The sequence below is a fragment of the Pseudopipra pipra genome, unplaced genomic scaffold (assembly GCF_036250125.1).
Source record: "Pseudopipra pipra isolate bDixPip1 unplaced genomic scaffold, bDixPip1.hap1 HAP1_SCAFFOLD_357, whole genome shotgun sequence".
NCBI classification, from domain to species: Eukaryota; Metazoa; Chordata; class Aves; order Passeriformes; family Pipridae; genus Pseudopipra; species Pseudopipra pipra.
This window is the reverse complement of record NW_026990836.1, coordinates 16,752-40,577: the sequence shown is the minus strand read 5'-3', so window position 1 is coordinate 40,577 and position 23,826 is coordinate 16,752. Positions and strand designations below refer to the sequence as shown.

At 40.1% G+C, this 23,826-nt stretch overlaps 2 protein-coding genes across 4 annotated transcripts; one reads left to right on the top strand and one right to left on the bottom strand.

Moving 5' to 3' along the window:
* The first annotated feature begins 1,346 nt into the window (after nt 1-1,346).
* LOC135408351 (caspase-6) lies at nt 1,347-11,948 on the top strand. Of its 2 annotated transcripts, XM_064643548.1 has the most exons (9): nt 1,347-1,446; nt 2,730-2,771; nt 3,459-3,501; nt 5,569-5,715; nt 6,147-6,223; nt 6,650-6,825; nt 8,891-9,047; nt 9,639-10,843; nt 10,874-11,948. In XM_064643548.1, the coding sequence occupies exons 1-8, from the start codon at nt 1,422-1,424 to the stop codon at nt 9,875-9,877; spliced, it is 906 nt and encodes a 301-aa protein (XP_064499618.1). In that variant the 5' UTR covers nt 1,347-1,421; the 3' UTR covers nt 9,878-10,843; nt 10,874-11,948. The 2 variants fall into 2 exon arrangements, with proteins under 2 accessions (XP_064499618.1, XP_064499619.1); XM_064643549.1 differs by lacking the exon at nt 3,459-3,501 and having other exon boundaries at nt 1,395-1,446.
* A 317-nt stretch (nt 11,949-12,265) lies between these two features.
* On the bottom strand, nt 12,266-20,697 carry LOC135408350 (calcium uniporter regulatory subunit MCUb, mitochondrial-like). Of its 2 annotated transcripts, XM_064643545.1 has the most exons (7): nt 20,555-20,696; nt 20,116-20,286; nt 16,172-16,276; nt 15,808-15,968; nt 14,925-15,128; nt 13,449-13,565; nt 12,266-12,479 (listed from the first exon to the last, which is right to left on the bottom strand). In XM_064643545.1, the coding sequence occupies exons 1-7, from the start codon at nt 20,637-20,639 to the stop codon at nt 12,402-12,404; spliced, it is 921 nt and encodes a 306-aa protein (XP_064499615.1). In that variant the 5' UTR covers nt 20,640-20,696; the 3' UTR covers nt 12,266-12,401. The 2 variants fall into 2 exon arrangements, with proteins under 2 accessions (XP_064499615.1, XP_064499617.1); XM_064643547.1 differs by lacking the exon at nt 16,172-16,276 and having other exon boundaries at nt 20,555-20,697.
* Nucleotides 20,698-23,826: the final 3,129 nt, after the last annotated feature.

The following is a 23,826-nucleotide window of genomic DNA, read 5'->3' as shown; positions in this document are numbered from 1 at the left end:
GCTACTGCAACAATCTGAAAGTGTTTCAAAACATGTATAGGCATGTATAACAAAAAATTTGCATGTAACGCACACCAGCCAGACGCTACCGGAGGCTTCATACATTGCAATCAAGTTACTGGTGAGTCATCTGAACATGGTGTCTGACGGGCTCTTAGCCTGCAGCAAAACAAAGCAGAGAAAAAGTTTGTGGTGTTACAATCTGAGCAAACTGTTGGACTGAGGAACATGGCTGATACGAGTTCAAACTGCTGAACACAAAGCTCTTACAAAGTCCTAGATTAAGATTTTACAGCTGCTACTTCACACAGGATTCTCTAGCATGGGCTGAGAGAGCTGGGATTAGAAATTGCAAAAAAAAATGAATCTGCTTGATAGGAGTCTAAATGTTACACAGTGGAAGATGCAAAACTCTTACAATAGTATCATGTTCTAACTAAAGTAAACACAAAGCCAATTTAAGCAACTGTTTTATCTTGATCCAGCTGCCCACTGGCAAACCGAAGGTAACAAGTCGAAACAAGGGGAAAAATAAGCAATGGTAATTAGAAATACCCATGGCTTCTTCAACCAAAAGGGACACATCTTGTCTAAAAGATTTACCCATGCAAGAAACCTGTGGAAAACCAAACCAAATGGACTGGGTAAAAATGCTTAAAATACCACTCTAGATCCGCCTGCTTTTGTGCTTGTAGGAGCAATCTCTAGTGCATATTCGCACACGAGTTTATCCTAGACCCTGCCTAGAAACAGGCTGGATAGAAAATTCAGATTCTCTCCACTGTACAAAACTGTAAAGCTCTTATACAGAAGAAATTTTTTTTTGTCATTGGCTTTAGTTTAGAGACTTGTGTCTTACGCAACTGATCCAGCGAACAGTAAGTCCATATAATTAACTAGTTGGGAATATCGGCACTTGTTAAGATACCTCGGCATTCTCTTCAATATCTTGTCACACTCGTCACAATTCTGAAATCGTCAGAGAGCTGATGTAAGAATAGAGAAAATGCATTTTGAGGAGCAGGAGTTTTACAGGAAAGGAAAGCTCCCCATAAGGGGGCCTTGAGGGCAGTTTTGAAAAATCTCAATAAATAAAGGAGCTTCTCACCACGTTTCAGGACGATAATTTTGTCTACGGCGGTGCAGTTACCCAAGGACGGCGGCTGAGGTGCCCGTCACAGGAGCGCAGGTAACGCAGGGCACACTTTTACACATCACCCTTCGGTTCTCCCGGCCGCGTCCCGCCCGACGGACACTTCCCCCGTCACTCGCCCCGTTTCTTGCGGAGGCGGCGGCCGGAGCCAAGGGCGACAAACGCCCGCCCCCGTACGGAGGGGGCGGGCCGGGCACGGCACGGCACGGGAAGGAAGGACACGACACGGCTCGGCTCGGCTCCAGCAGCAGTTCCTTTGTCCGCGGTCATGTCGGGGCCGGAGCGGCCGGCAGGTGGGTGGGTGCGGGCTCCGGCCGGAGCCAGCGGGATGCCGGGGTGCCTGCGAGGGGCCGGGGGGAGAGGGGTCCCACGGGCACCGTGGCGTGGCAGCGCTGCCCGGAGGGCTCTGCCGGCGCTCGTGGGGAGCGGGGCCTTCGCTCCCTTCCGTCCCGAGAAGGAAGGGAACGGGGAAGGTGGGACGTGAGGAGCCAAAGACGGCGGCGGCCGACGAGGAAATAAATGTGCACGGAAATGGATCTGCACGTAAAGTCCAGCGCACCCTGCGGAGGGGAAAGTCCCGCAGCAGGACGAGGGAAGGGGGAAGATCGCCGATGTGTAAGAGGAGTTCAAGGGAAGAGAGGGCAGCAAAACTGCGGGGGTTGGGTGCATACCTGATTTTTGATTCCTCTGAAGCAAGGAGAGATCTAAGGCAAGTAGTCCCATTGAGAGCAATCAGCTTTTAGAACAAGGCTGTGTAAGACAAGCAGAACACTTTTCATGAATCATGGTAATTCAAGTAGTGTTTACTTGAATGAAGCTGCAATATGAGAGTGGCATTGAAAAGCTACAGACTAGGAACTGACTACACGGAATCTGAATAACAGGAAAACCGTTATTTCCCTAGTTTCCTTCGGCCCAGGAATTCTGTTCTTCCTCTGTCCACATTACAGTATTTTCTGTTATAGTCTGATGACTATAACATTTTATGATTTGTTTTTGGGGGAGTGCCTTGCCCCCCTCTCCTTAGGTAAAGGCAAAAGCATAAACCATATCTCAGTTACATATGCAAAAATATAGTGTAAATTTAACATGCAGATGCACTCTTAAGGTTTCTGCCTTCCTGTTATCAACACAGGCACAGGTGTTGTTGCAGTTCTTTCAACACTCATTTTTTAGCAATTCTATCATTAGTCTGACCTCCATGTTATGTTTCAAGCAAAAGAAATAGCTTTTTTTTGTGCATTCAGGATAGGAGTGGTAACTGTAAGACACCACAGCTGATTGATATTTGCCAGTGGGAAGCTCAAATTCAAAGAGTAACACTTAGTCCTTTGAGCCACCCCTCTACTTTCCTGTGCTTAATGTTGTCTTCAACATTAAGCTTCTAAAGCCAAGTCCAGATTTCTGCAAGTTTATTCTGGTGTCTTTATGAACTTTTCTCCTCTATCAACACAGAGCTATGTTAGTTTTGCAAAAGACTTTAATAACATGTGAAAAACAGATATGAAAAGGTAATGCTGTATATACAAAGCAGTTTGTAAAATATATGTGTATGTGACTCCTCTTCTAATTGCAGGCCACGTCCAGTTGGATAGCAGACCTATATTATCTACCACAGGTATAGTATAGTATATAGTTTTCATAATGTGTTAGTCTCCACCAGTAGAAGTTGTGATTTTATAGCCCACTGGTTAAGCGAAAGGAATAAATATTTTGGCCTAACCATCTGCAGGTCTGTAGTTCTGCACACTCCCAAGATGTGCACATTCCCCATTGTTCCCACACTGTTACCTTTATGTCCGCTGGCATTAGCTATACATACTGTTACACTACTATTGTGACTCGTGTGCTGCATCCAGCCTCTAAGAGAATGCTCAGCTTTGAATTAGCAGCATTACTAATAAAAGCAGCATTGCTAATAAAAGAAACGGTAGTGTATTTTTAAATAATATAACATCGTAACTATTTAGAGACTCTTTTAAAAAATACAGCCAGCAAGTTAATTATATAAAATCATGATCTCTGAATTATGCCTATATAGGTACAGATGCACAGACAGAAAATACGCACATCTTGACCATCTAAAATTCACACTGTGAGAGTCAGAACTTTCAGAACAGCCTCCAAAAGCTGTGGGTGCGGACAAATGCTAATGAAGCTGTTTAACTGCATGCCTACTTACCTGATGTGTAAAGGAGCTTTTGGTTCACATGAACAGCTAAATTTTAAGGCTGGATGCATAAATTCAAATTGTTTCTGTTCAATGAATGATTTTGCAGCTAAATCACTTTTTGATCTCTAACAGATGGAAATCAGAACATCACAGAAGTAGATGCATTCGATACAAGGTAAAGTTCTGGTGGCAGACAGAGATGGCCCATGGCATTGAAATCATTGAATGCAGGGTTTTCTGATTTTTTTAAGAACATGATGGAATTATTCAATTCAACTCCACCAACTTACAGAACACATTTCTAGTTTTAGCTACACCAGATGCAGAAGCGCCCTTATTGTGAAGGCATGTGGAAGGGACTATTAGGAGTGGACTTGTTTTATGGTAGGCAATGTGCAGAGACTGTGTCAAAAATACCATCACAATCTAAGGAACACTTGGACAGACTAAGTAATAGAATGTAGCACAAGAATATATTCCTCTAGAAGGAGGGGAAAAGAGACCATGGGATAGCGATTCCATTGATTTTTCCTATTCCACCTTGCAACGTCTTCTAGCCCTGGAAACAATAAACTACCTGCCTGATAACTCTATTTGCCTCAGCCATTCAGTCAATACAACTGAGCAGAGAAAGAACTATGTAGGGAATCATCTTTTAATGGTCATTCACAGGATCCAGGGACCTGACTGTCCACAATCCCTACCAGCCATGCATCTAGCCAAATCCTACAGAAGAGAAATTGCCAAAATCTGAATAAATTCTGGTACTGGCACAGGTGAAATACCATTCATAATTACAAGGCTAAAGTTTATAATATTTGCTTTTTATCATGTTAAGTACTCAAACTGGGGAGAGTGTGATAAAGCACCCAACTTCTTATACTTGTTATCCAACCAACACTGTTGAAACCCCCAGACTTTAAATAGTCATCCAAAATTCCTGTTCTCTGAATTCTTATGTAGTCATTACCAAAAGATATTTCATTAAGGAGTTTCTCATAATGAAGTAGAGAAACAGAAATAGTTTATGGATAACTATAACTTTGTTGTGAAATGAAGCATTTTGCTGACAAACTGTGATCTTTAAGTAGTGTCTGCAGGCAAATATTCTAGCCAATTTCTTCCACTAATTGCACCAAATCTGAATATTCTATAGCAGGAAAAAAACAGTAACATGGCAAAAATGGCTCTGACTAGAGCCATTCCTAGGGCAGCATGACCTGGACTGTCATTCTGTACACCTGTTCTGTCCTTGTCTATTACCAGTGGTGTCACCAGAAGTGTTTTACTTTTCATTTTCTGCACCAATTACTGTCTTCAGAAGCAGAAAGATGGTCTGCTTTGTCTCCCACAACACAGCCATGTCAACATTTGGAAACGATCTTCTGGATCCAAATGTTGGCATGACTGTGGGTCCACAACCAAGTCCAGAGCATGCTGTTACACGCTTCTATATTGTGTTTTGTTCATAAACCAATAACATTGCTGAATGCTACTCCCAAACACACAGGTACTCCATGCTTTTGTTGCTCTGATATAGTCCTCTACTTAGAAGCTGGGAAGGTCATTTATTCTGTCCTCTAGAACACCTCTGTCCTTCAGCCTTCAGATTTTGTTGGCTGGTTGCTAAAAACTTAGATGAACAGTTGTATTATCATAGTTTTCATTTTCTTAGGGTAAACAATAAACATTTGTTCTCCTTTTGCAAGATACACTACTCTTAGCACCTCATCACCATCAGTTTATAGTCTATTACTTATTATGTAGCACTTGATTTACTTAGAAGAACTTGAAGCAAACCGCAGACAGCTACAATTCCAAATAAGTACATGTGTACTATCCAATTATGCTAAAATAATATTTAGCAGAACACATAACATGGAGAATTGGAGCCATGCCTAAAGTGTGCCATTATATGTGTTACTGTGTTACTAATGAGACAGCCTCCTGAGGAGAGAAAACACAAATACCTTGCAGAGAAACTGTTCAATCTATCTGGTGGAGTCACAGTAAACACCCAACACTTGTTTTTACTGATTCCCTTAACATGCCCAAGCTTTTAAAAAAGACCTAGCGATTTTGGGTCTTCCTAAAATATTCTACATTTTGAGGTCTTGTCTTCTGAAATTGGCTCCTCCAAATCTCTAGTCAATTAAAAATTCTTACCTTGTGGAAATACAGGAAGTTAATTCAGTTAGCCACTGACTCATTTATCAAGAATGTTTTCCATCTCTGGCAACAGGCAAACACATGATCCTGCAGCGCAGTACAAAATGAACCATCAAAGAAGAGGAATTGCATTAATCTTCAATCATGAACACTTTTTTTGGCATTTAAAAATGCCAGACAGACGTGGGACTTTAGCAGACAGAAACAATCTGAAACGCAGGTAAGAAACTTGGTTTCTCTGCTCATCCTTAAAAAAATCTAAACTTCAGAAATCATAGTCAAATAAGCAGTTACCTAAATCTCGTGTTTTAAGTAGAGACCAAAAGATTTTGTAGACATAAGCATCTCTGCAACTTTGGTACAGAAAGCTGTAATGAAAAAGCTTTAGGGCAAATTCCCTACATCACAGAAACTGCTGGCACAAGTGCTATGATTTCAGTGAGTCCAGAGCTTTCTTTGGGCAAACTCTTTGAAGTAACTTGAGGTATTAGACCTGTACTTGACACTGGTTTGAGTTCAAAATCAACTTTAGCTTGGGTTTTTTTTTTCATAAATAATGCATAAACATGAATATTTATTCTCTGAGAGGGAAAGCAACTGACATATAATTTGAGCAAGACTTGTACTAATACTGATGTGTTTTAATAATAGTTTGACAGACCTTGGATTTGAAGTCAGAGTTTTTGATGATCTGAAAGCAGAAGGCGTGCTGCAGGAAATTTATGAAGGTAGGAGACTATACACTGATTATGTCTAAGTATTTGTAGCAGAATTTCCAGGTATCTTTTCTTCCATTCTCTCTATTTATCTAACTTAAAACAGTTTTTGTGCACAAGGAAGTTCTTTAATATTAGAAGGACTTAAAGGTTAGATTGCAGATTATTGCAGTGTAAGGGAAACTTCTGTGGAAGAACTAAGGAAGTCACTAAAAGATGAAAGAAAGTACTTGCTGCTGGGAGAAGTTGTTAACATTCTTCTTTTTACATTTAGTGGCCCTTCAGCCATGTTGAATCAATGCACCTTCAAATCTGCAGTATTCTTCTATCTGAAAATAGCTTTCATTTGAAAAGGACTGATCAGGGATTAAAAATGATACAAATGTACAATGTTTTTTAAACCTCAGGATGACTGTTTAGTCATTTTGACTATTTCAGCCTCTCTGGATGACCACAGTAATGCTGACTGCTTTGTTTGTGTGTTCCTGAGTCATGGCGAGAATGATCATGTTTACGCATATGATGCCAAAATCAAAATTGAGACAATCACAGACATGTTCAGAGGAGACAAGTGCCGGAGTCTAGTAGGAAAACCAAAGATATTTATCATTCAGGTAAGATGTCTGTTTCTGAATTCAGTGGACTTAACACTGACCTGTGTTTTTCTGCAATACAGATGTCAGTTTTCCTGATGCAGTCTTTCCACAAGGGAAATTTTTCCTTAAAGACATTTCAGACAAGGAGTCTTCTTTTTTAAGAAACCTGTATGTACGCTAGTGTTAATATCATGATTATAGCTGTATTTAGTAAGTAATTTTATGAAGAGAAACACAAATCAAGCCCATGTCAGATTGACTGTCAGTGTATATTTAATGGCAGAGAAGGCAGTGCCATATTTTTGGGGAAGGTCTCAGCTCAGTTCCTACTGCTCACACCTCACTAGACTGTAGAAGGCTATCAAACCTCTATCTTCATTGCTTCCTTCTAGGCAAGTCCCTTTAACTGATCCTTACTGAAGCTGGGGTTTGTGTTTTGTTTTTCTGTTTGGTCGTTTTCTTTTTTTGTGGACTACTTGGTTGGTTTTTGTGGTGGTAGTGATTTTTTTGTTTGTTTTTTTTGTTTATGACCAATACCTGGCATCTCTGTAGACTCTAAGAATCAATTTAAGGATTTATTGTCTCAAAAATACTTTTTGTGATAAGTCAAATAAAGCCCATATGTAACCTCCTGTTTCACATCTTGGTTCATGGCATAACGCAAGCTGGGAGGCACCTCAGAAGGTCTCTGTTCAAGCCTCTTGTTCAAAGCAAAGTCATGGGATCATGCAGGGCTTATCCAGAGCAAACTCATATATGAACCTGGCCTTCAGTAGATTGTAATTGTAGTTGTTTACAGAGTAATCCTAAGTATTATCTTTTTTCTTTTTCCAAATGAAAGCTTCCTTAGGCACAGGGCTGCTGCAAGAATCAGCACATCATTAATTCATCTTTCATTAGGAGTCATGCAGGTTTCCTTTATTATTTTTAACGTGGAACCAAACATGGAAAAATATTTTCATATTTCAATTTTAAGTAATACTTGGAAACATCTATAACATATACTCATCAAAAAGCTAATTAACTTAGTTCATCAGCTGAGTTCTTTTATAGAACAACTGGCACAGCATTTACCTTTGGAAATTAGAGGAAACAGCCATATGGAACTTCATCACTGTAAAGATTTTTTTTGTGTTTTCTCTTTTTAGTGGTAGTTCTTAAGTAATGCTTCTTACTTTTTATGTTTTGACCGTGTTCTCACCTTATGCTCCATGTGTAGCCTTCCTGCATCACTGACAATACTGGGCTCACTTACTGACTTCTCACAAAAAAACCCTCCCTCATCTAACACATTTGAGACAACTAAGAGCAGAAGTGTGACAGCATGTAATGATGGCTGTGCTCAGAACATTAATTCAATGCTGCCTGCTTGCCTGATTGCCTCAGGGAGGCAATTCTTCCTCTCTGCTCAGCACTGGTGAGGCTGCATCTGAAGTATTGCATCCAGTTCTGGGTTTTCCAGTACAAGAAAAATACAGACTTATTGAAGTGAGTCCTGCAAAAGGCCACAAAGATGATTAAGAGACTGGAGTATCTCTCATAGGAAGAGAGGCTGAGAGAGCTGGGACTGTTCAGTTTGGAGGAGATGCCTCAGGGGAACCTTATCAATGTTATAAATGTCTGGTGGGAGGGAATAAATAAAAGGGAGACAGGCTCTTTTCAGTGGTGCTCAAGTGACAGGACAAGAGGCAACCGGAATGAATTAAAACATACAAAATTCCATCTCAACACAAGAGAACACTTTTTCACTGTGAGGGTGGTCAAACACTGGAAGAAGTCACCCAGACAGATTGTGGAGTCTCCATCTATGAAGATACTTGAAAGCTGACTGCACATTGTCCTGGGTAGCCTGCTGTAGAGCAAACCTTGGCAGTCTTAGTGATTCTGAGATCATCTCAGGGCTTTCAATGGACTTCATCGCCAATATTTTAACTGATAGAGAAGTAAATGGGTCTTTGTGATCCAGACTCACGGTAATGTGGAACACCTAACTGAAGTCCCCTCTGGTTAACTTCAGAAGTATCACGTTAAGCATAGGTGACTTTAGCAAAGGTGGAAGCCTAACAATACTTCTCACCAACAGGCATGTCGAGGTGATAAACATGATGATCCAGTTATTGCTCATGATTCAACAGACAGTAGCAACGAATCCACTGTCAATGAGACTGAAGTGGATGCAGCTGGTGTCTATACTCTGCCCGCTGGTGCAGACTTTATCATGTGCTACTCTGTAGCGCAGGGTAAGTTCTAATATTTTACATCTAATGTCTAAAACTTCATTCATTCTTCATTTTGCTGTCAAAAAAATGAGAACAGTTCCAGGTCATCTGTTTTACATGTCTGATAAGTGACAACTTGTCTGAAAGAACCTGACATGTTAAAGGAAAAGTGAAAATAAACTATCAAGGTTGCAGGTTATTTGCCAAACAGAAACAAACATTCTCATCAATCTTCCTGCTGAGCTGTCTGCTGATAGCACGCATTCCCTTCTATTCCACGATTGTAGGATTCTGGTGGCTTATAACTTTCCCTGCACTATATGGCTGTTCTCTCTTGTCCTCACTCCCATGTGCTCTCTTGTAATGTGCAGATACAGTCCTGTGAGCTACCAATCCCTGAATCACGTTCCTCTTAGCTGAGCACTATAAGTGATCTCAAAGCCATTTCCCATCTACGATTTCCAGTGAAATTACGTAATTGGCAAAGTAAGATTTATACCCATTAGTAATCCCTTACAGATGGTAGCGAACAGTAACTCTCATAAATATTTTTCCAAGAGTCATCACATTACTTACATTCAGATATTATTTTATGTTTCTGTTCTACATTAGGCTACTATTCTCATCGTGAGACTGTAAATGGCTCCTGGTACATTCAAGATCTGTGTGAAACGCTTCGGAAGCACGGGTCTTCCTTGGAGTTCACAGAGCTTCTTACTGTCGTTAACAGGAAAGTATCTTACCGCAAAGTGGATGTGTGCAGAGACAGTAATGCTATAGGAAAAAAACAGATTCCTTGTTTTGCCTCAATGTTAACTAAAAAATTGTATTTTCATCCAAAATCTCAGTAGATTGTTATTTAACAACGATGACCATTAACTACTACTTGCTGCAGAAATGAAAACACCATCTTAGTTCAGGAAACTAATACTCTACAAGATTGTTCGCAAAATCACTGGAATCAAACATTATAGTTCGTATACATAATAGATTCTAAAATCTTAAAGCAATTTTAAAGCTAGTATTACAGCTCAGGGAATTTGGGAAAAGCTGACTGGTCCAAAACTCTAAGAAGGTGCTCAGATTTTATTGAAATTGGTATCTAGATTACTTTTTTGTAAAAAGCCTTTTGCTTAATTGCCATCTAACTATGGCACATTTTACTACTTCCAAAACATTTCTAATGTTGCATTAGATTAACTTATCTTGCTCCAAGAGCACACTTTATAGGGAATAAGTTTGTAGGGTATCTTTTTAGATTTGTGGAAGCAGCATCCACGTTGCAATTTTTGTGGCTTTATTGAGCTTTTTGGACATTTTTTATTATTTTCTCTCAACACTAAAAAGGAATTTAATTCCTTGAGTACAGTTGTAGCATTAATATAGGGTTAATTAAATAGGGTTAATTAATAAAGGGTTTCTTTTTACTTGAACATCATCGTCTCAGTTTGAAGAGACTGGAATGTTTGTCAAAGAGGATGAGTTATGAGACAGACCAAACTCCTCTCTCTCAGCAATTGTAAATTCAAAAAATTAAGGGGCTTTAATCGAGGAAGTGTGGAAAAAAAGGAAGAAGTACCACTCCTTTATTAAAAGATATATGTATGTTGGCAAGAACAGTAACAGAACATAAAAACAACTAAACAATAGTGCCGTACCCAGAAGTCCCCTTCAAACAAAAGAAAAGAAAAGTCTGAACACTTCTCTGTCCTTCAGCGCAGTTCTAATCATGGTTGGCAGGGGGCGCTGTTGGGTCACTGGAGGTGCAGGGCCTGCAGTGCTCGGTGTTGGCCTGCAGGGGGCCTGCAGGGGGCGCTGTCGGGCTCTGGCAGTCACCACACGGGAAGGGGTCTGGGGGTTGGTCTTGGATCGCGGGAGAAGCCGAAAAGAAAATGGGGACCCTTCCCCCAGTGGAAGAAAGGGGGAAAGGAAAACAGTTCATCCCCACAAAACTCACTGTTGTCCTCAGATGACAATTAGAACGCAGCAGGTCCGGGCTGGAGACAAAGACAGCCTGCCTGCAAGTCGAGGCCAGCAGTCAGGGCTGACCAGGGCAGGAAGCCAGACAGACCGGTCTCCAGGCCTCCTCTCCAAAAGCACGCACGCAAGACTCTCCTCCGTCTCTGTCCCAGAGCAAGAGCTCAGCAAAAGCTGTGTGAGGGCAGCCAGCAACTCCCACCATGAGCCGGGCCAGCTACCGAAATCCCAAACTCCTTCCCCTTCCTATTTGAACTCCATTCTTCCCACAGCCAGAGCAGGGGAAGAAATATTCCACTCCTGGGTTTATAACCTATAACAATCATTTACGTTTGGGGCACAATTACAGCTTGCTGGTGCTTTGAATCCTCAGGAGAAAAGCAAGCAGTAGTGAAATGAGACCTTAGCTTGACTTTGGGTAAGCTTGCCTTGTACGTACCTCTAAAGCTAAAGCTGCTAGACATCTCTAGGCAGCTCTGCGAAATATAACCTATGCAAACCTTCATACTTCAGACCTTGGTGTTGGATCAGCTTCTTCCTCCTCTTGGCTCTGGAGAAGATCAGCCATACTCTGTCATCGTGTACATACAAGTCATAGTCACCATAGGATTGTTACTACTGCTGCATCAGCAATTGCAGTGACACTGACTATGATACTGCCTAGAAGTGAATATTTCTTTTCTTTGTTTTTTTGGTGTTGGTTTTTTTTATATATTATTGGTACATACACTTAACCCTGAGGGACAATGGAGAACTCAAACTGAGCAAAATGTCTTAATCCACTTTCCTGGGGATAAAATAATTGGTTTACTGCCTCTGCTTTAGTTCAGTCTATGGTCCGAACCACATATGTTAAATCTTACTATGTCTACTTTTAAGCTTTACATAAATCATGTATGTTTGAATGTTTTGATAATTTTTTTCAATAAAGTGCAACATAAATGATTTTATATTGAGATGCCTTGTTCTTCCAGCAATATTTACTAAAAAAAGCTTACCTGTAGATCAAGTCTAACCTTCATCAGTGGTGTTACACCAACAGTCAATGCAAAGAGCTAGGGAAAAGAATCCTTAATACTCAATGCAAGAGGAATTCTGTGAGCAACTGCTCATAGTACATGGTACTAAAAAGACAGCCTTTGTTCTGTAAAGCATCTCTGTCATTTTACCAGCAGTCAGAATGCCTCCATTGTACTAATGAAATTTGAAAAATATCTTGAAGATTTTGAAAAAAAAAAATAAAATAAAATAAACCAAAATCATCAAGTGACCAAATCATTTTAATAGATATTTAATGCAACTTTCAAAACTATAGTGGTCACAAATGCCCAGTTTCAATTTCAATTAAATGTTTATATCAGCTTTGAAAGGGCAACTCCAATATATACAAAAACAAAGTTAGTCCTTGTCATTGATTTCCTGGATGGGAAGCCTCAGGTGCAGAGGTTGGCGCAGACGCCTCAGGGATTCTTCTGCCTGCGAATACAAGGAAGAGTGAGAGTTTATTATTGAAAGAGTGAGAGTTCATCCTTCTGCAGCCCTCTGTTTTCTCCTCTTTCACACATTTGTCTTCTCACAAGGCACTGGTCTTAGGCAAGAAACCAAGCAAATCAAAGGGAGGATGCTGAACATTTACAAACCTGCTGAGGGCATTCAGCCAGTCTCCAGAGAGAAGCATGAATCCTGCCGTCAACCCACTCACCCACACCCCAAAGTATTATTTTCCTGAAATCACAATTACAAAGTTCATACTCACAAGCCACTGAAAAAGCATCAAACTTTAGCTTTATGTCATATGTGGCTCATTGAAATTACATCCTGAACTATGGGTTTTGAACTAAAATTAGTTCCCATTTTCTTTTACAAGACACTGAACACAAGGCTGGCAAGATGGGATGGAAGAATGAGAACAGAGGAGTGAGAGATCTGCTAGACTTTGTCATGAAGGCCAAAAAGTTTCTCCTACGTACACACAATTTCCATCCAGTTGCTCATATTCTGTAAAACTAAGCCTTTTACCTAAGGAATAGGATTATGATGTCAAATGCTGAACTCTGCAAGACAATCTCCTTCCAAGGAAGGGAAGAGACTCTTACCACAGCAGTGCAGCAAAAATACTGTGTCCAGAAGCAATGCAGTTAGTCTATTAAAATGGTTAAAAAATGCAACATTAATTAGAATATGCAGAAAATAGGCTGATGAACTGACTTACTTGTTTTAAAATAAATTAATGAAGGTCTCCCTTTCTGATGATTTACTGGAGTAGTTTATACGTCAATGGCAAACACTGAATGGTTATCTGAACAGCTGAAACTGGCTGATAAACAGTACACTGTTTTGAATGTAAGTAGCAAACCTTGAGGTCAATTTTCTGTTAGCTAAGAGTTTACTGAGAAAGTCTTAAGCCAGAAGCTACCACATTATTCAAGGACTGTGTTTAAATACCTCTGCTAGGTCGTCTTTGAGCTTGTTGTATCGTTCCACATTAAAATGCTGTTTTTTGGATTTCCGATAGAAGTAGTGGAGAAACTGCCTGTCCTTGGCATGAGGGTAAATGTAGTCCTGGTGAAGGAAGGGGGACATATATTTGGGGTTATCAAGAAAACTGAGTAGAGGTCAGAAGATTAGAAATTCAGCCTGTTTCAGGAATATTTATCTAGTTCAACACACACCTATGTTCTGTAAAGAGGCTACACATGAAGCTATGCTATTACAGGTCATAAGGACTTTTTAGACACATGGTTGGAATCATTTCTATCATGTCTGAAGGAATTTTCAATTGTAATAAAGACACAGCATGATCTTCATGACTGGAGCCACTGGAGTAAACAGACACAACCTTCAGGGAGTCAGAGGAAGTTCAGGTACTGTTTCTCACAGACTTATTTGAAAGTCTTATGGCACCAGCAGCTCTTCAAAAGAGCCAAGTAGTAATCTCTTTATCTACTCACTTACAAAAATTAGGAATGCCTTAGTCCTTCTTAAAACACAGTGAGAAGGAATAAAACTCACATTTAGAGCCAGCTCTTCATAAGAACAGACATATCCCCCTTTCTCACTCAATGAACCTAGTGTCTTACAAGGTCTATAGATCCACTGGTATTATGGAAGAAGGTGTTGGCTACTCTTCCACAACACCTCCACAATAAAAGGTTTGCATCACAGAAAGTTTGACATCAATATGCCTACTTTGAGAGTAAAGTACAGAGCTAAAATAGGAAAAAGAAACATTTCTCAAAGTCTCACAGAAGTCTCACAAGTCTGTATTGTGAAGGTCAGTTAAGATCTGAGCAAGCTTTTGTTCTTCTACACAATGGCTGCTTCCTGCTCCACTTCAGTTGTCCTAGATTTACCTCCATTCATTCAAAGTCACAGAAAAGCAGTCAGATTATGAAGAACAAAGCAACAGCTTTTTTTCAGGCATTAAATAAGGCATATTTTAGTAATGCAACTGCCAGAGTTCCAAATGGTTTGGTACCCTGCACTGTTTATACATAAACTCCAGCAAATAAAAGCTGCTGTTCAGTGATGTTCTTCTGTAAGGCAGTGTTCACAAACTGTCACAGCATTAGCAGTTGCTCTCCCTTTACAGCAATGAGCAAGGTTCCATTTACTATGCAAAGTGGTCCACAAATATTTTAAAGGAGAGACTTCTTTCATCACTTCTTATTCCCTAGATTATGAAATCTTACAGATAGTAGCTATGCTCTGCAGCTGGTCTGCAGTTCATGTGTAACAGCACCTGGATTGATTTTGCATCATGTAATGTTTGTATCCAGCCCCATTACGGATCAAACAAGTCCTTGTCTGATGTCAAGGCTACTTACTAAATTCTATTTTCATCAGAGCCCAAACATTGTGATTTTCAGAGTCAGTTTTCCTTCTTTTCACTATTCCAGACACTACAAGAAAAGGACTTACTTGCTTAGTAAGAACAAAGTAGGCATAGAAAGCCATGGCAGTCCCGTAAGTGATGAAGTACGTGACTGGCTCCATGATGTCCCACGAATAGACCCACCACGTGAGCCACGCCAACGCTCCCCCTTGAGTTGACATCAGAGCTAAGCCAACCCATAGAAGCCTGGAGGTTTTTGCATCTGCACTGTTTATGATTCTGGCTTTCATCTAAGGAAAAGAAATAAAGCAAACATGAGTGCTCCTCTGATAAGCAGCTCGTCAACTATGTTTTCTCCTGCTGGGCTAGATCCTCTTTCAGGATTTCTTACTGATACCTCTTACTGACACCTCTTACTGACTTACCCTGCTAAGAAATAAAAAAATTGAAATCCAAGAGCAACCAGATCTTCTTGCCTTTGTGCACCAAGAAATTCTGCTTTTAAATTTGTCCTTCCAACTACTAGGGATCTATGTCTACTGGTTTTGCATTTACCATTCTAGGCAGTTCTGGGTAACACTGAGGCTGGTCCTCATAAAGCAGGAGTCCTTTTGTCCACTAGCCTAAGCCACAGATGATGTCAACCCCACTACTGGGTTTTTCTCTCAGAACTTCTCCAGCAACAGGTGACTAAATGGCCTTTCAACCTCAATACTAGCCATGCTAAGGCTTGTTCATGACAACTTTTTTTCCAGGTGTTGTGATTTCTACCCAGTGAATGCCTGAAACAGGAGGGAAAAGAACTGAATTGAAAATAATTTGAATTCTATTTGAGCTGACATTTGTTTATATAACAAACAAACCAGATACACCCTAGCCATTCATGCTGATTTTCTTCTATTACAGAGCTTATTCTTGATGAAAGGAAATGCTTTTGAGTTTAAAAAAGAAGTAACTCCACTTTCCAACCTGTTCAAGGGGCAACAGCTCTTCTTTGAGGTGATCCACTTTCTGTAGCAATTCTCTCTCTTTTCTGATCTGGTGATCTTCTAAATGTAGGGCTACAAACAGTCTGTGAACCAAGAATTTGATATCTTCCATTTCAGTAGCATGCTCACTATTCAGCTTATCTGAAAGAAAATATTTGTCACATAAACCATTTCAAGAACTCACTCTTCTTCATTCTCTCCCTACCTCCAACCCCAAAAGCAGGACTGTCCAATGGTAAAAAACCAAAACCAAATAGAAATACCTTTCTCCAGACAGGTTCCAGTTTTCTGAGACTTCCCATGCCTTTCACTAAAGATAATCCATTATTAAGGATTGCTCTTACCTTTTACAGGAGGTGACACACTGTACTCTGTGTTGTTGATAACAAGTTTAAAGTCATTCATCAGTAAGACCTCCATCAAGGTTGCATGAGAGACTTTGCTACCATCTGCAGAAGAAAGATTTAAGTTCTAGATCACTTACCATAAGGAGTCTTAAACATTAGCAGATAACCCTGCTAATGTTTAAGAGTTAATGTGCTACAGTTCTTCATTAATAATGTTTGGAAGGGAACTGTACTTTCAGAAAAACTGGTAACTAACACTAAACATTAAGGAGGAACACATGGTGTGATTCTTGGGGCTTGATCTGTGCAGAGCCAGAAGCTGGACTTTGATGCTCCTTGTGGGTCCCTTCCGATTCAGAATATTCAGTGATTCTGCGACACCAACGCAGTGTACCTGAATGCTTTCTCCACTGGTATCATTCAGACCTGTCCCTACTATAAGCAGACTTGCATTTTCTTGTCTGTGATTAGGACTAGAATAGACCCATTGGTGAGGGCAGAAGAAAAAGAAGTTCTGAATAAACCAGCAACAAATTGCAACATAAGGATCTACATTTTTGTTTCTCCACTCACACACAAGTTTGCATCTTTACTGGGGTTTTGGGCAATTAAAAGACCTTCAAAGACTTCATCTTCAGTTACAGATTTATGTCTTTACTTAAACAGGCTCTTCAAGTCAAAAGGAGCAATTCCCATCAATAGTGGTGTACAGATTTTTATTAAGGGTATTTAAAATCATTCTGTTTTGCTATCAGTGACTGGAAGGTAAGAACTAGATAGCTACACTGTCCAGTAAAAGGCAGACCAGAAGCCACAGAGGCATAGCTCTGGAGAACACTTTTCTACTTCTTTTTGATGCAAAAAATTATATGAATGGTACCCCATGAATTTTACATGCCATTTTACAGCTCCTACTGAAAAGGAACTTCTGGACTCATTAGCACGAACACATAACAGTGGATGCCAAGAGCACACCAGGGTTCAGATGGTCCAAGAACCTGCAGAGCCCACACCACTGCTGCTGGACACATCACTGTGGTATGGGGGTTTGAAAACCCCCATGGAGCAGCTGCTCCACAGTAACTGTTTGACCTGATTTTCATTTCCCATACAAAAAATGGGCATCTTCCCCTGTCCCTGCCAAGAGCTAAAGCAGCGGCGCAAAACAGCAGCTTTACTCCCAAGATGAATAATGAACAGGGTACAAAATACCAAGACTTTTGTATGTAAATATTTGTCACAGTGCTACTTTCCCAGCTCCCCCATCATGCCCACTACAGAAAGGCACCACAGATGACTCCACACCTCTGATTATTTATTCACCAGACCTCTGTCCTCAGGCCCCATCTGCTGAGGCTAAGACTGCTGAGCTCTGCGAGTTAATGCACCAGCTGGCTCGCCCATCCATTCTGTGTGGGCAAAGCAAACCCAGAAGGCTATCACTTTCAATCCAAAATATGAAATTTTAATGTGCCCATCCACTCATTTCTTTTTTCTTTTACAGTGTAATAAAGCATCACAGCTCGTTAAGGTGACATTTATGAAGTGACATTTAAGCAAAAATTCCTTTTCAAAAAAAGGGCCAGACAGATTCTTTGTTCTGGATGTGAAACACCACCGATTTATTAACCTGTGCAACCTTTTATTAACCGAAAAGAAGAAAAGTTTTGGGGAAAGGGAGGCATTTTATTTAAGAAATTCCCCACAGGCTTTTCGCAAAGGCTACTTTCAATCCTAGACCTAAACACAAGTGTTCCGATGTGGACAAAGGGTCATTTTTTTGCCTACTTAAGTTTTGCAGGACCAAAATCAAATCCAGAGAAAATGAAAGCAAGTCATCATACACAGCACTGATACTTTCAGTTAAGGTTAGCTTTCATTTAATGGATAAATGGCACAGAAATGTCTGCATTAAATCAAGGCTTCATAATTTGTCTTTAATAATAAATGTTTAAAATCAACTCTCAGTACTTGACCAATAGTTTCTCTTTACAGTATCAGTTTCCTAATAAATTAAACATTTAAGTTGTTCTCTAACATTACAATTGCCCAGTACTTGACAAATACAGAGCAGAGAACTGTTTGACAGTCACTATTTTAATCAAACTGGACAATGTTTCTATTCCAAAGTCAGAGGTGGACAGGTGCATGTTTAAACAGATGAGACAGGTGAAAACGACCCAAATTCCTCTTCACTCTTGAATCTGCTGCCTGTCTGTGCCAAAAATGCTAGACTTTGTGATTCACTGCTGAATCGCATTCTTCTGTGGTATGTCAGCAAAAGCTAACTACTCCTGCTTCAGTGCAAACATCAGTCACTTGTGAAGCATGTAATTCACAGAAGAATTCGATTCCACAGTAAATGACAAATACTCCTGTCCTGGATGTCTCTGCATAATAGCAGTACCCAGAGGTTAACTGTTTGCTGGCACATGTATTGTCTCCCCCCCAGTTAAGAAATCCTTTGTAGTGAAAACCTCCATTTTAAGGGGAAGGCCAGCTGCTGAAAACAGGCATTTGTTAGTGGCTTCTGAAGATAAGAGTCTTTTAGGAAATTATCTTTTTCAAGAGAATTTTCTACTTTTGCTGCCTTACAGACCCTAAAAAATCTGAAAAAACACCACCAAAGTTCCTGTGTACATAAAGCTCCTGAAGCTCATGCACACACTGGGATCCACACACATCGCATCTCCATTGCTCCGGAGGATATAAAAAAAATGGCTCTATGGGATATTTTCCTGGTTTACTAAATGTGCTCTCAAAGGCAAATAAAGCAGCTTCTCCTATATATCTGGCTTCCTGATCTTCTGGGAATATCAGTCTGTTTTCAGTTCCCTTAAAAGTCTCTGCAGCCCTCTGTACTATCAACCAGAAAGAAAAGGAATGTTATGAATGCACCCAGCTATGAAACTTTCAACCAGCATTCCTTGACCCCATCCTTTCTTCTGCTTATGTGTTACCTGATGGAATATAAATCTTCCCATAGGAATGTAGCTATCTTTTTTTTTTCTTTTCTTTCTCTCTAGAGGCATAAGCAGGGAAGGAGCAAAATAGATGCTTTTAGTAAGTCAAATTCAAGTCCCTATTCTACCAGATTCAGACCAAAAAGCTATATCCCAGTTCTACTTTTGAGATTGAGTCCTTCTCTAGTACCAAGACAGGAATTGCAAGACTCTTCAGAACTGCTGTGGAAAAACTACAAAGCACCACCAAAAGACAAATCATCTTGGAAATAAAATGGAGAACCAGGTGAACTAACTGGATGTTAATTTTTATCAACAGGAAAACCAAAGAGACAGAACAAAAGAACACAGTGAGTAGAGCTTGAGATAATTATCTAAAGACTTGAGACAACAGGATAAGTAGTATGCTACAAGGAGGAAAGAGGACATCAATGCAAAAATATCAGTTAGCCTTCGACCCTAGCAATCACTTTCCTTTCAACCCAAGGGCCCCAAAGCATTGTACTCCAGCTGATGAATGAAACGTCCCCAAAGACTCCAAAAGCTGCCCTTGACTATTGCACTCATTATCTGGTTGCTTAGCTCTTTCATATGAGTTCAAGTTTGTAGTAAGGCAAATGGATTCTTTCAGCTCTGGGTAACACTGAACAACTGGCAGACATCACATTCAAAAGCCCAAGAGGTTGTCTTTATGAAGGATCATGGAGGATAAGGAAAGAAAAAGGTATCAAGGAGATCAGAAGAGAGATACATATTTAAAGACAGCATTACAAAGAGAAGCTAAACTTCTAATTTTTAATTAGCTTTTCCAAGAGGACTCAGATACTAAATTTGAAACACAATAAAATCCAGAAGCATTCAAGAGCTACCCCAACAGCAACAATGCTAAAACTGATGGAAGACTGAACTTGTGCTTCAGAGGGGAAGTCCATTTGAAAAGCAATGTATTTATTCTGGGGAATAACAAATATAAGATACCTGTTGCAAAGACTTCTGCCCTCTCAATTCCTTTATCTTCTCTTTGCAAATCCTGCAGGAATGCTCCTACAGTGGTCACCACCGGCTTAACAGTGAACTGACAGCGTTCACTTCCTGAGGGCAGCATAAGAGTTATCACAGGAAGACCATGTCTGTAATTAATAGTTACTTCTGGGGGATAAAAAAAAAAAAAAGAAAACTAAGTAAAAAAGTCATATTGTAGGTTGTGGTTTAATTTAAAACCTGTTTTTAAAACACAGGATGAATTAAGGAGAATACAAAAAACATTCTAGATTTTTAAAATTAATATAGTATGTCTATTTCTCGGAGATATATATAAAACCACATAACTAACATCATCTCACCTGACCCTCACAAAAAAAAAATAAAAGCTTGTTGACATTGATGGAAAGGGGGAAAACCTGCTGGGAAAGCTTACCATCAGATGGCACCAGTGTGCTGTAAGGTGCTCCTTCCCAGCCCCTCCAAGCTCCAGCGCTCCTCCAAAGCCACACCTGCAGCATGGACACAGGAGAGCTTGCTTTAGAAAGGTCAGGATGCAAGATATATCTGGTTAAAAGCAGTAACCCAGCCTGTCACAGTGACCTGCTTTTATGTGATCTGACAGAGATGTCTAGACGTCTGAAGAAAAAAACCCTCACTTAGCAGTTCTATGTAAAAAATTAAACCATCCTGATAGCACAATCATTGCCAAAGGTATTAAGGTATTACCCACAGATAAACTTTTTGTCTAGTGTGGTTTAACTAACTCAAGGAAATAAGGGAAGGGGAAGGAAAGAAAGGAAAAAAAATTGCAGTGTTTCTGAAGGCCTTCAAGCAAATGCTACAATAAAACCTCTCCTCTCCACCCAAAACAGCCATGGGTCTGGTTTCAGTGGTCTGTTACTGCTCAATCATAATCACAAATAAAATATAAGGGACCGAGGTCACTATTCTTTGCTTCATAATTATATACCATACACCAAAAGCTAGCTGTTGACATTCATGCTGTTAAAATACAGCTTGCTCAAGTACAGAAGATTTTTTAAATGTTTTAAATAGGAATGGCTGTTGCTGCAACTACCACCACCACCAGCCTCTGGTACCACACTGAAGAAGGCACACCCAGATGCAACAAGTATCCTAGATGCCCTGGGACAGGGATGACAGCAGGGTTTTGAACCTGCATAGTTGAGCTCACAAGCTTGTCCCTTCCAGAGACACTGGTGAGAACCATCACAACACTTCAACACAGTCATATCACAACACAGAAGACAAACTGCTCTGATTAGACCCATTACTTAAAGCAGTCCAGCCACACTGTGGAACGTGCAAAACAAAAGTCTTTGCTGCTACAGTGAATCCCCCTGCATAGGGAGGGAACAATTTTATTGCAGTGAGTCCACAAAGCAGGCGTTACTGCCATAAACTAAATGTAACAGGTAGAAGGGAAATCACATCCTTGGCTAAAATGGTTACAAAAATTGTGCATGGGCTGGACCAAGGCCTGGGATTTGAAATATGGTAGTTGGGGGAAGTGGAAAACAATGCAGAGAGAAATGACAAGGACTGATCCTCCCTCTAGTGAGCTTTATAGCTCATCTTTCTGAAGGTAAACACACTTCAGAGTCTGTAAGATAATATCCTTTGACAAGGCAGGAAAACAAAGCTACAAATGCAAGAGGCCCTGCCCATTCAGTATGCCAAACACTGCTCACCAGTTCACATGATTTATTTGTTTTTAAAGAATCACAACCTTGACTGTTTGGGTAGGAATACAGTACTAGGTTAAATAAAAGAATCATCTGTAAAACAAACCTGTAAAATGATGGCGATGTTGCCCTAGCTTTTTACCTGGAACAAGTGCTTTTCAGGTTTTAAAGAAAATAATTCTAGGAGTTTCCAACACTTAGAAATTTGTGTGTTGTAATCTTCACGTATCAAAGGCAGTCAGAAACCTCGACGAAATAGCAAAATACCTTAAACACAAGTGCATTAATTCAAAGAAAGGTAGGCATTAGCAGTGCAGGAATGCTGAATGCCACTCAGGGCTAGGAGACATGCGGTAACTTGCCTATTTCTTCAGCAGAGCAAGAGGCTTTCCCTGAAGCAGAGGAGGACTCACAGCCCAGCTCACCAGTTCTAACCCCATTTACAAGGGACACCTACACCCCCAAAACATTTAGTAACACCCAGCCTAGAGCAGGAAGATAAACTTTCAACATATGATCTGCTTTTCCACAAAAGAGTCTGAAACATACAGATTAGAACAGTCCGTAGTAAAACTCAATAGCTTTGAATGTAACAGCAAATGTGTTGTTTCTTCAGAGGGATATACAAGGGATAATAAGAAACTAATTTTTTACAGACTCCTGATGTGTAACTTTGCAATCAATATCTGGGTATTGATCATTCAACACGCCCCAGGCAATGGGGCCCCAGCCAGCCTGCATTTGAAGGTTACTTAATTTCTTTTGTTGTTAATTTGGGTATCTATTTTACTTATGGAAGAAACTATGCATTTAACAATTAATATATATATAAATACCTAAATATATTTAATATATTAAGTTAAAAATACTTATTAAATTGAACATTTATTGAAAGAAGATCATTAAAGTAATTCATTCTATTGTTCTTTAGACTTTGACATTACCATTCATGATCCACTGAAAGAATCTCTATATACTGGAGCTTTCTTTTTTCTATTTTAGATTGTCTGTTAATGCAGCCTATTCATTAAAATCATCTGCAAAGAATATGTGAAGTATCAGAAAAGCAAAAGCCATGGAGTTGAAGTGATTTCCAAATAATTAACTCTTTCCACATAAGCTCTAGGTTGATTAACTGGGAAGCATGAAGGGCTGGGTTAATTTTCTCCCTGCTTCCAGATTTAAATCTCCAGTTCCAGTGAAGTTACTAAACCATTAGCTTGTGCCCTATATCCAAATCATTGTGCCCCTTTTGAGATGACTCCTCACTTGCAATGACCCCTATCTAACCACTGGAAAAGAAATGTTAGTCAGCAAGCACCACAGCTAGAAGGAACACAAACTATGGGACCAAAACGATGAGACTGCCCTCACAGCAACATCAGTGAGAGCTGGAACACGAATATGTAACCTGAACTAACTGCAGCACAACTTTAACTCTGAGATACTGTAAGGAGGACAGCATACTAACTCTTTTATATGCCATTACATGCACCTCTTGCCTAATTTGTCTAACCATGCAAAGGCTAAAGAAAGCTATTCTACATCTTTCTGCAACTTGAATGCACATGTGGCAGGACTTCTGGATAAAACACCTCCAATACAATCACAGTTACATTCAGCAATAGAGCTGAAAGCTCATGAACAGCATTTAGCTGTGAAACCCCCTTTCTACCTCAGATATATTTGCTTCCTAATGCAAAGTGCCTGGGATCAGCATTCAGCCACAGCACAACACCACGTTTGACTCAGTTCAAGGCACGGACTCTCCTGCAAGTGAAAACTCACGGGAATTTGAGGCATAGAGTGCTAATTGTGATAAAAATAATCCAACACATTCTGTTTTATACCAACTGGCATTTTTTAACAGAAAATATATACCCATTTTAAAGAAGTACTTCCTCTGTTAAGGGTACCTCCGGTCTCTAACGGCAGAGAAGTTGCCACTGTTAAAGTCTGAGCGGAAATTTCAACAATCTGGTTTCCAGCACAGTTTTAG

Excerpts from the sequence above, each read along its gene's own strand:
- LOC135408351 (XM_064643548.1), top strand. The coding sequence starts at position 1,422 with ATGTCGGGGCCGGAGCGGCCGGCAG. Across the intron at positions 3,502-5,568 it reads GTAGATGCATTCGATACAAG|GCAAACACATGATCCTGCAG; the intron begins GTAAAGTTCTGG and ends CTCTGGCAACAG. Across the intron at positions 5,716-6,146 it reads AGAAACAATCTGAAACGCAG|TTTGACAGACCTTGGATTTG; the intron begins GTAAGAAACTTG and ends TTTTAATAATAG.
- LOC135408350 (XM_064643545.1), bottom strand. The coding sequence starts at position 20,639 with ATGCTGCAGGTGTGGCTTTGGAGGAGCGCTGGAGCTTGGAGGGGCTGG. Across the intron at positions 20,287-20,554 it reads CACACTGGTGCCATCTGATG|AAGTAACTATTAATTACAGA; the intron begins GTAAGCTTTCCC and ends TTTATCCCCCAG. Across the intron at positions 15,129-15,807 it reads AGCTGTTGCCCCTTGAACAG|ATGAAAGCCAGAATCATAAA; the intron begins GTTGGAAAGTGG and ends TCTTTTCCTTAG.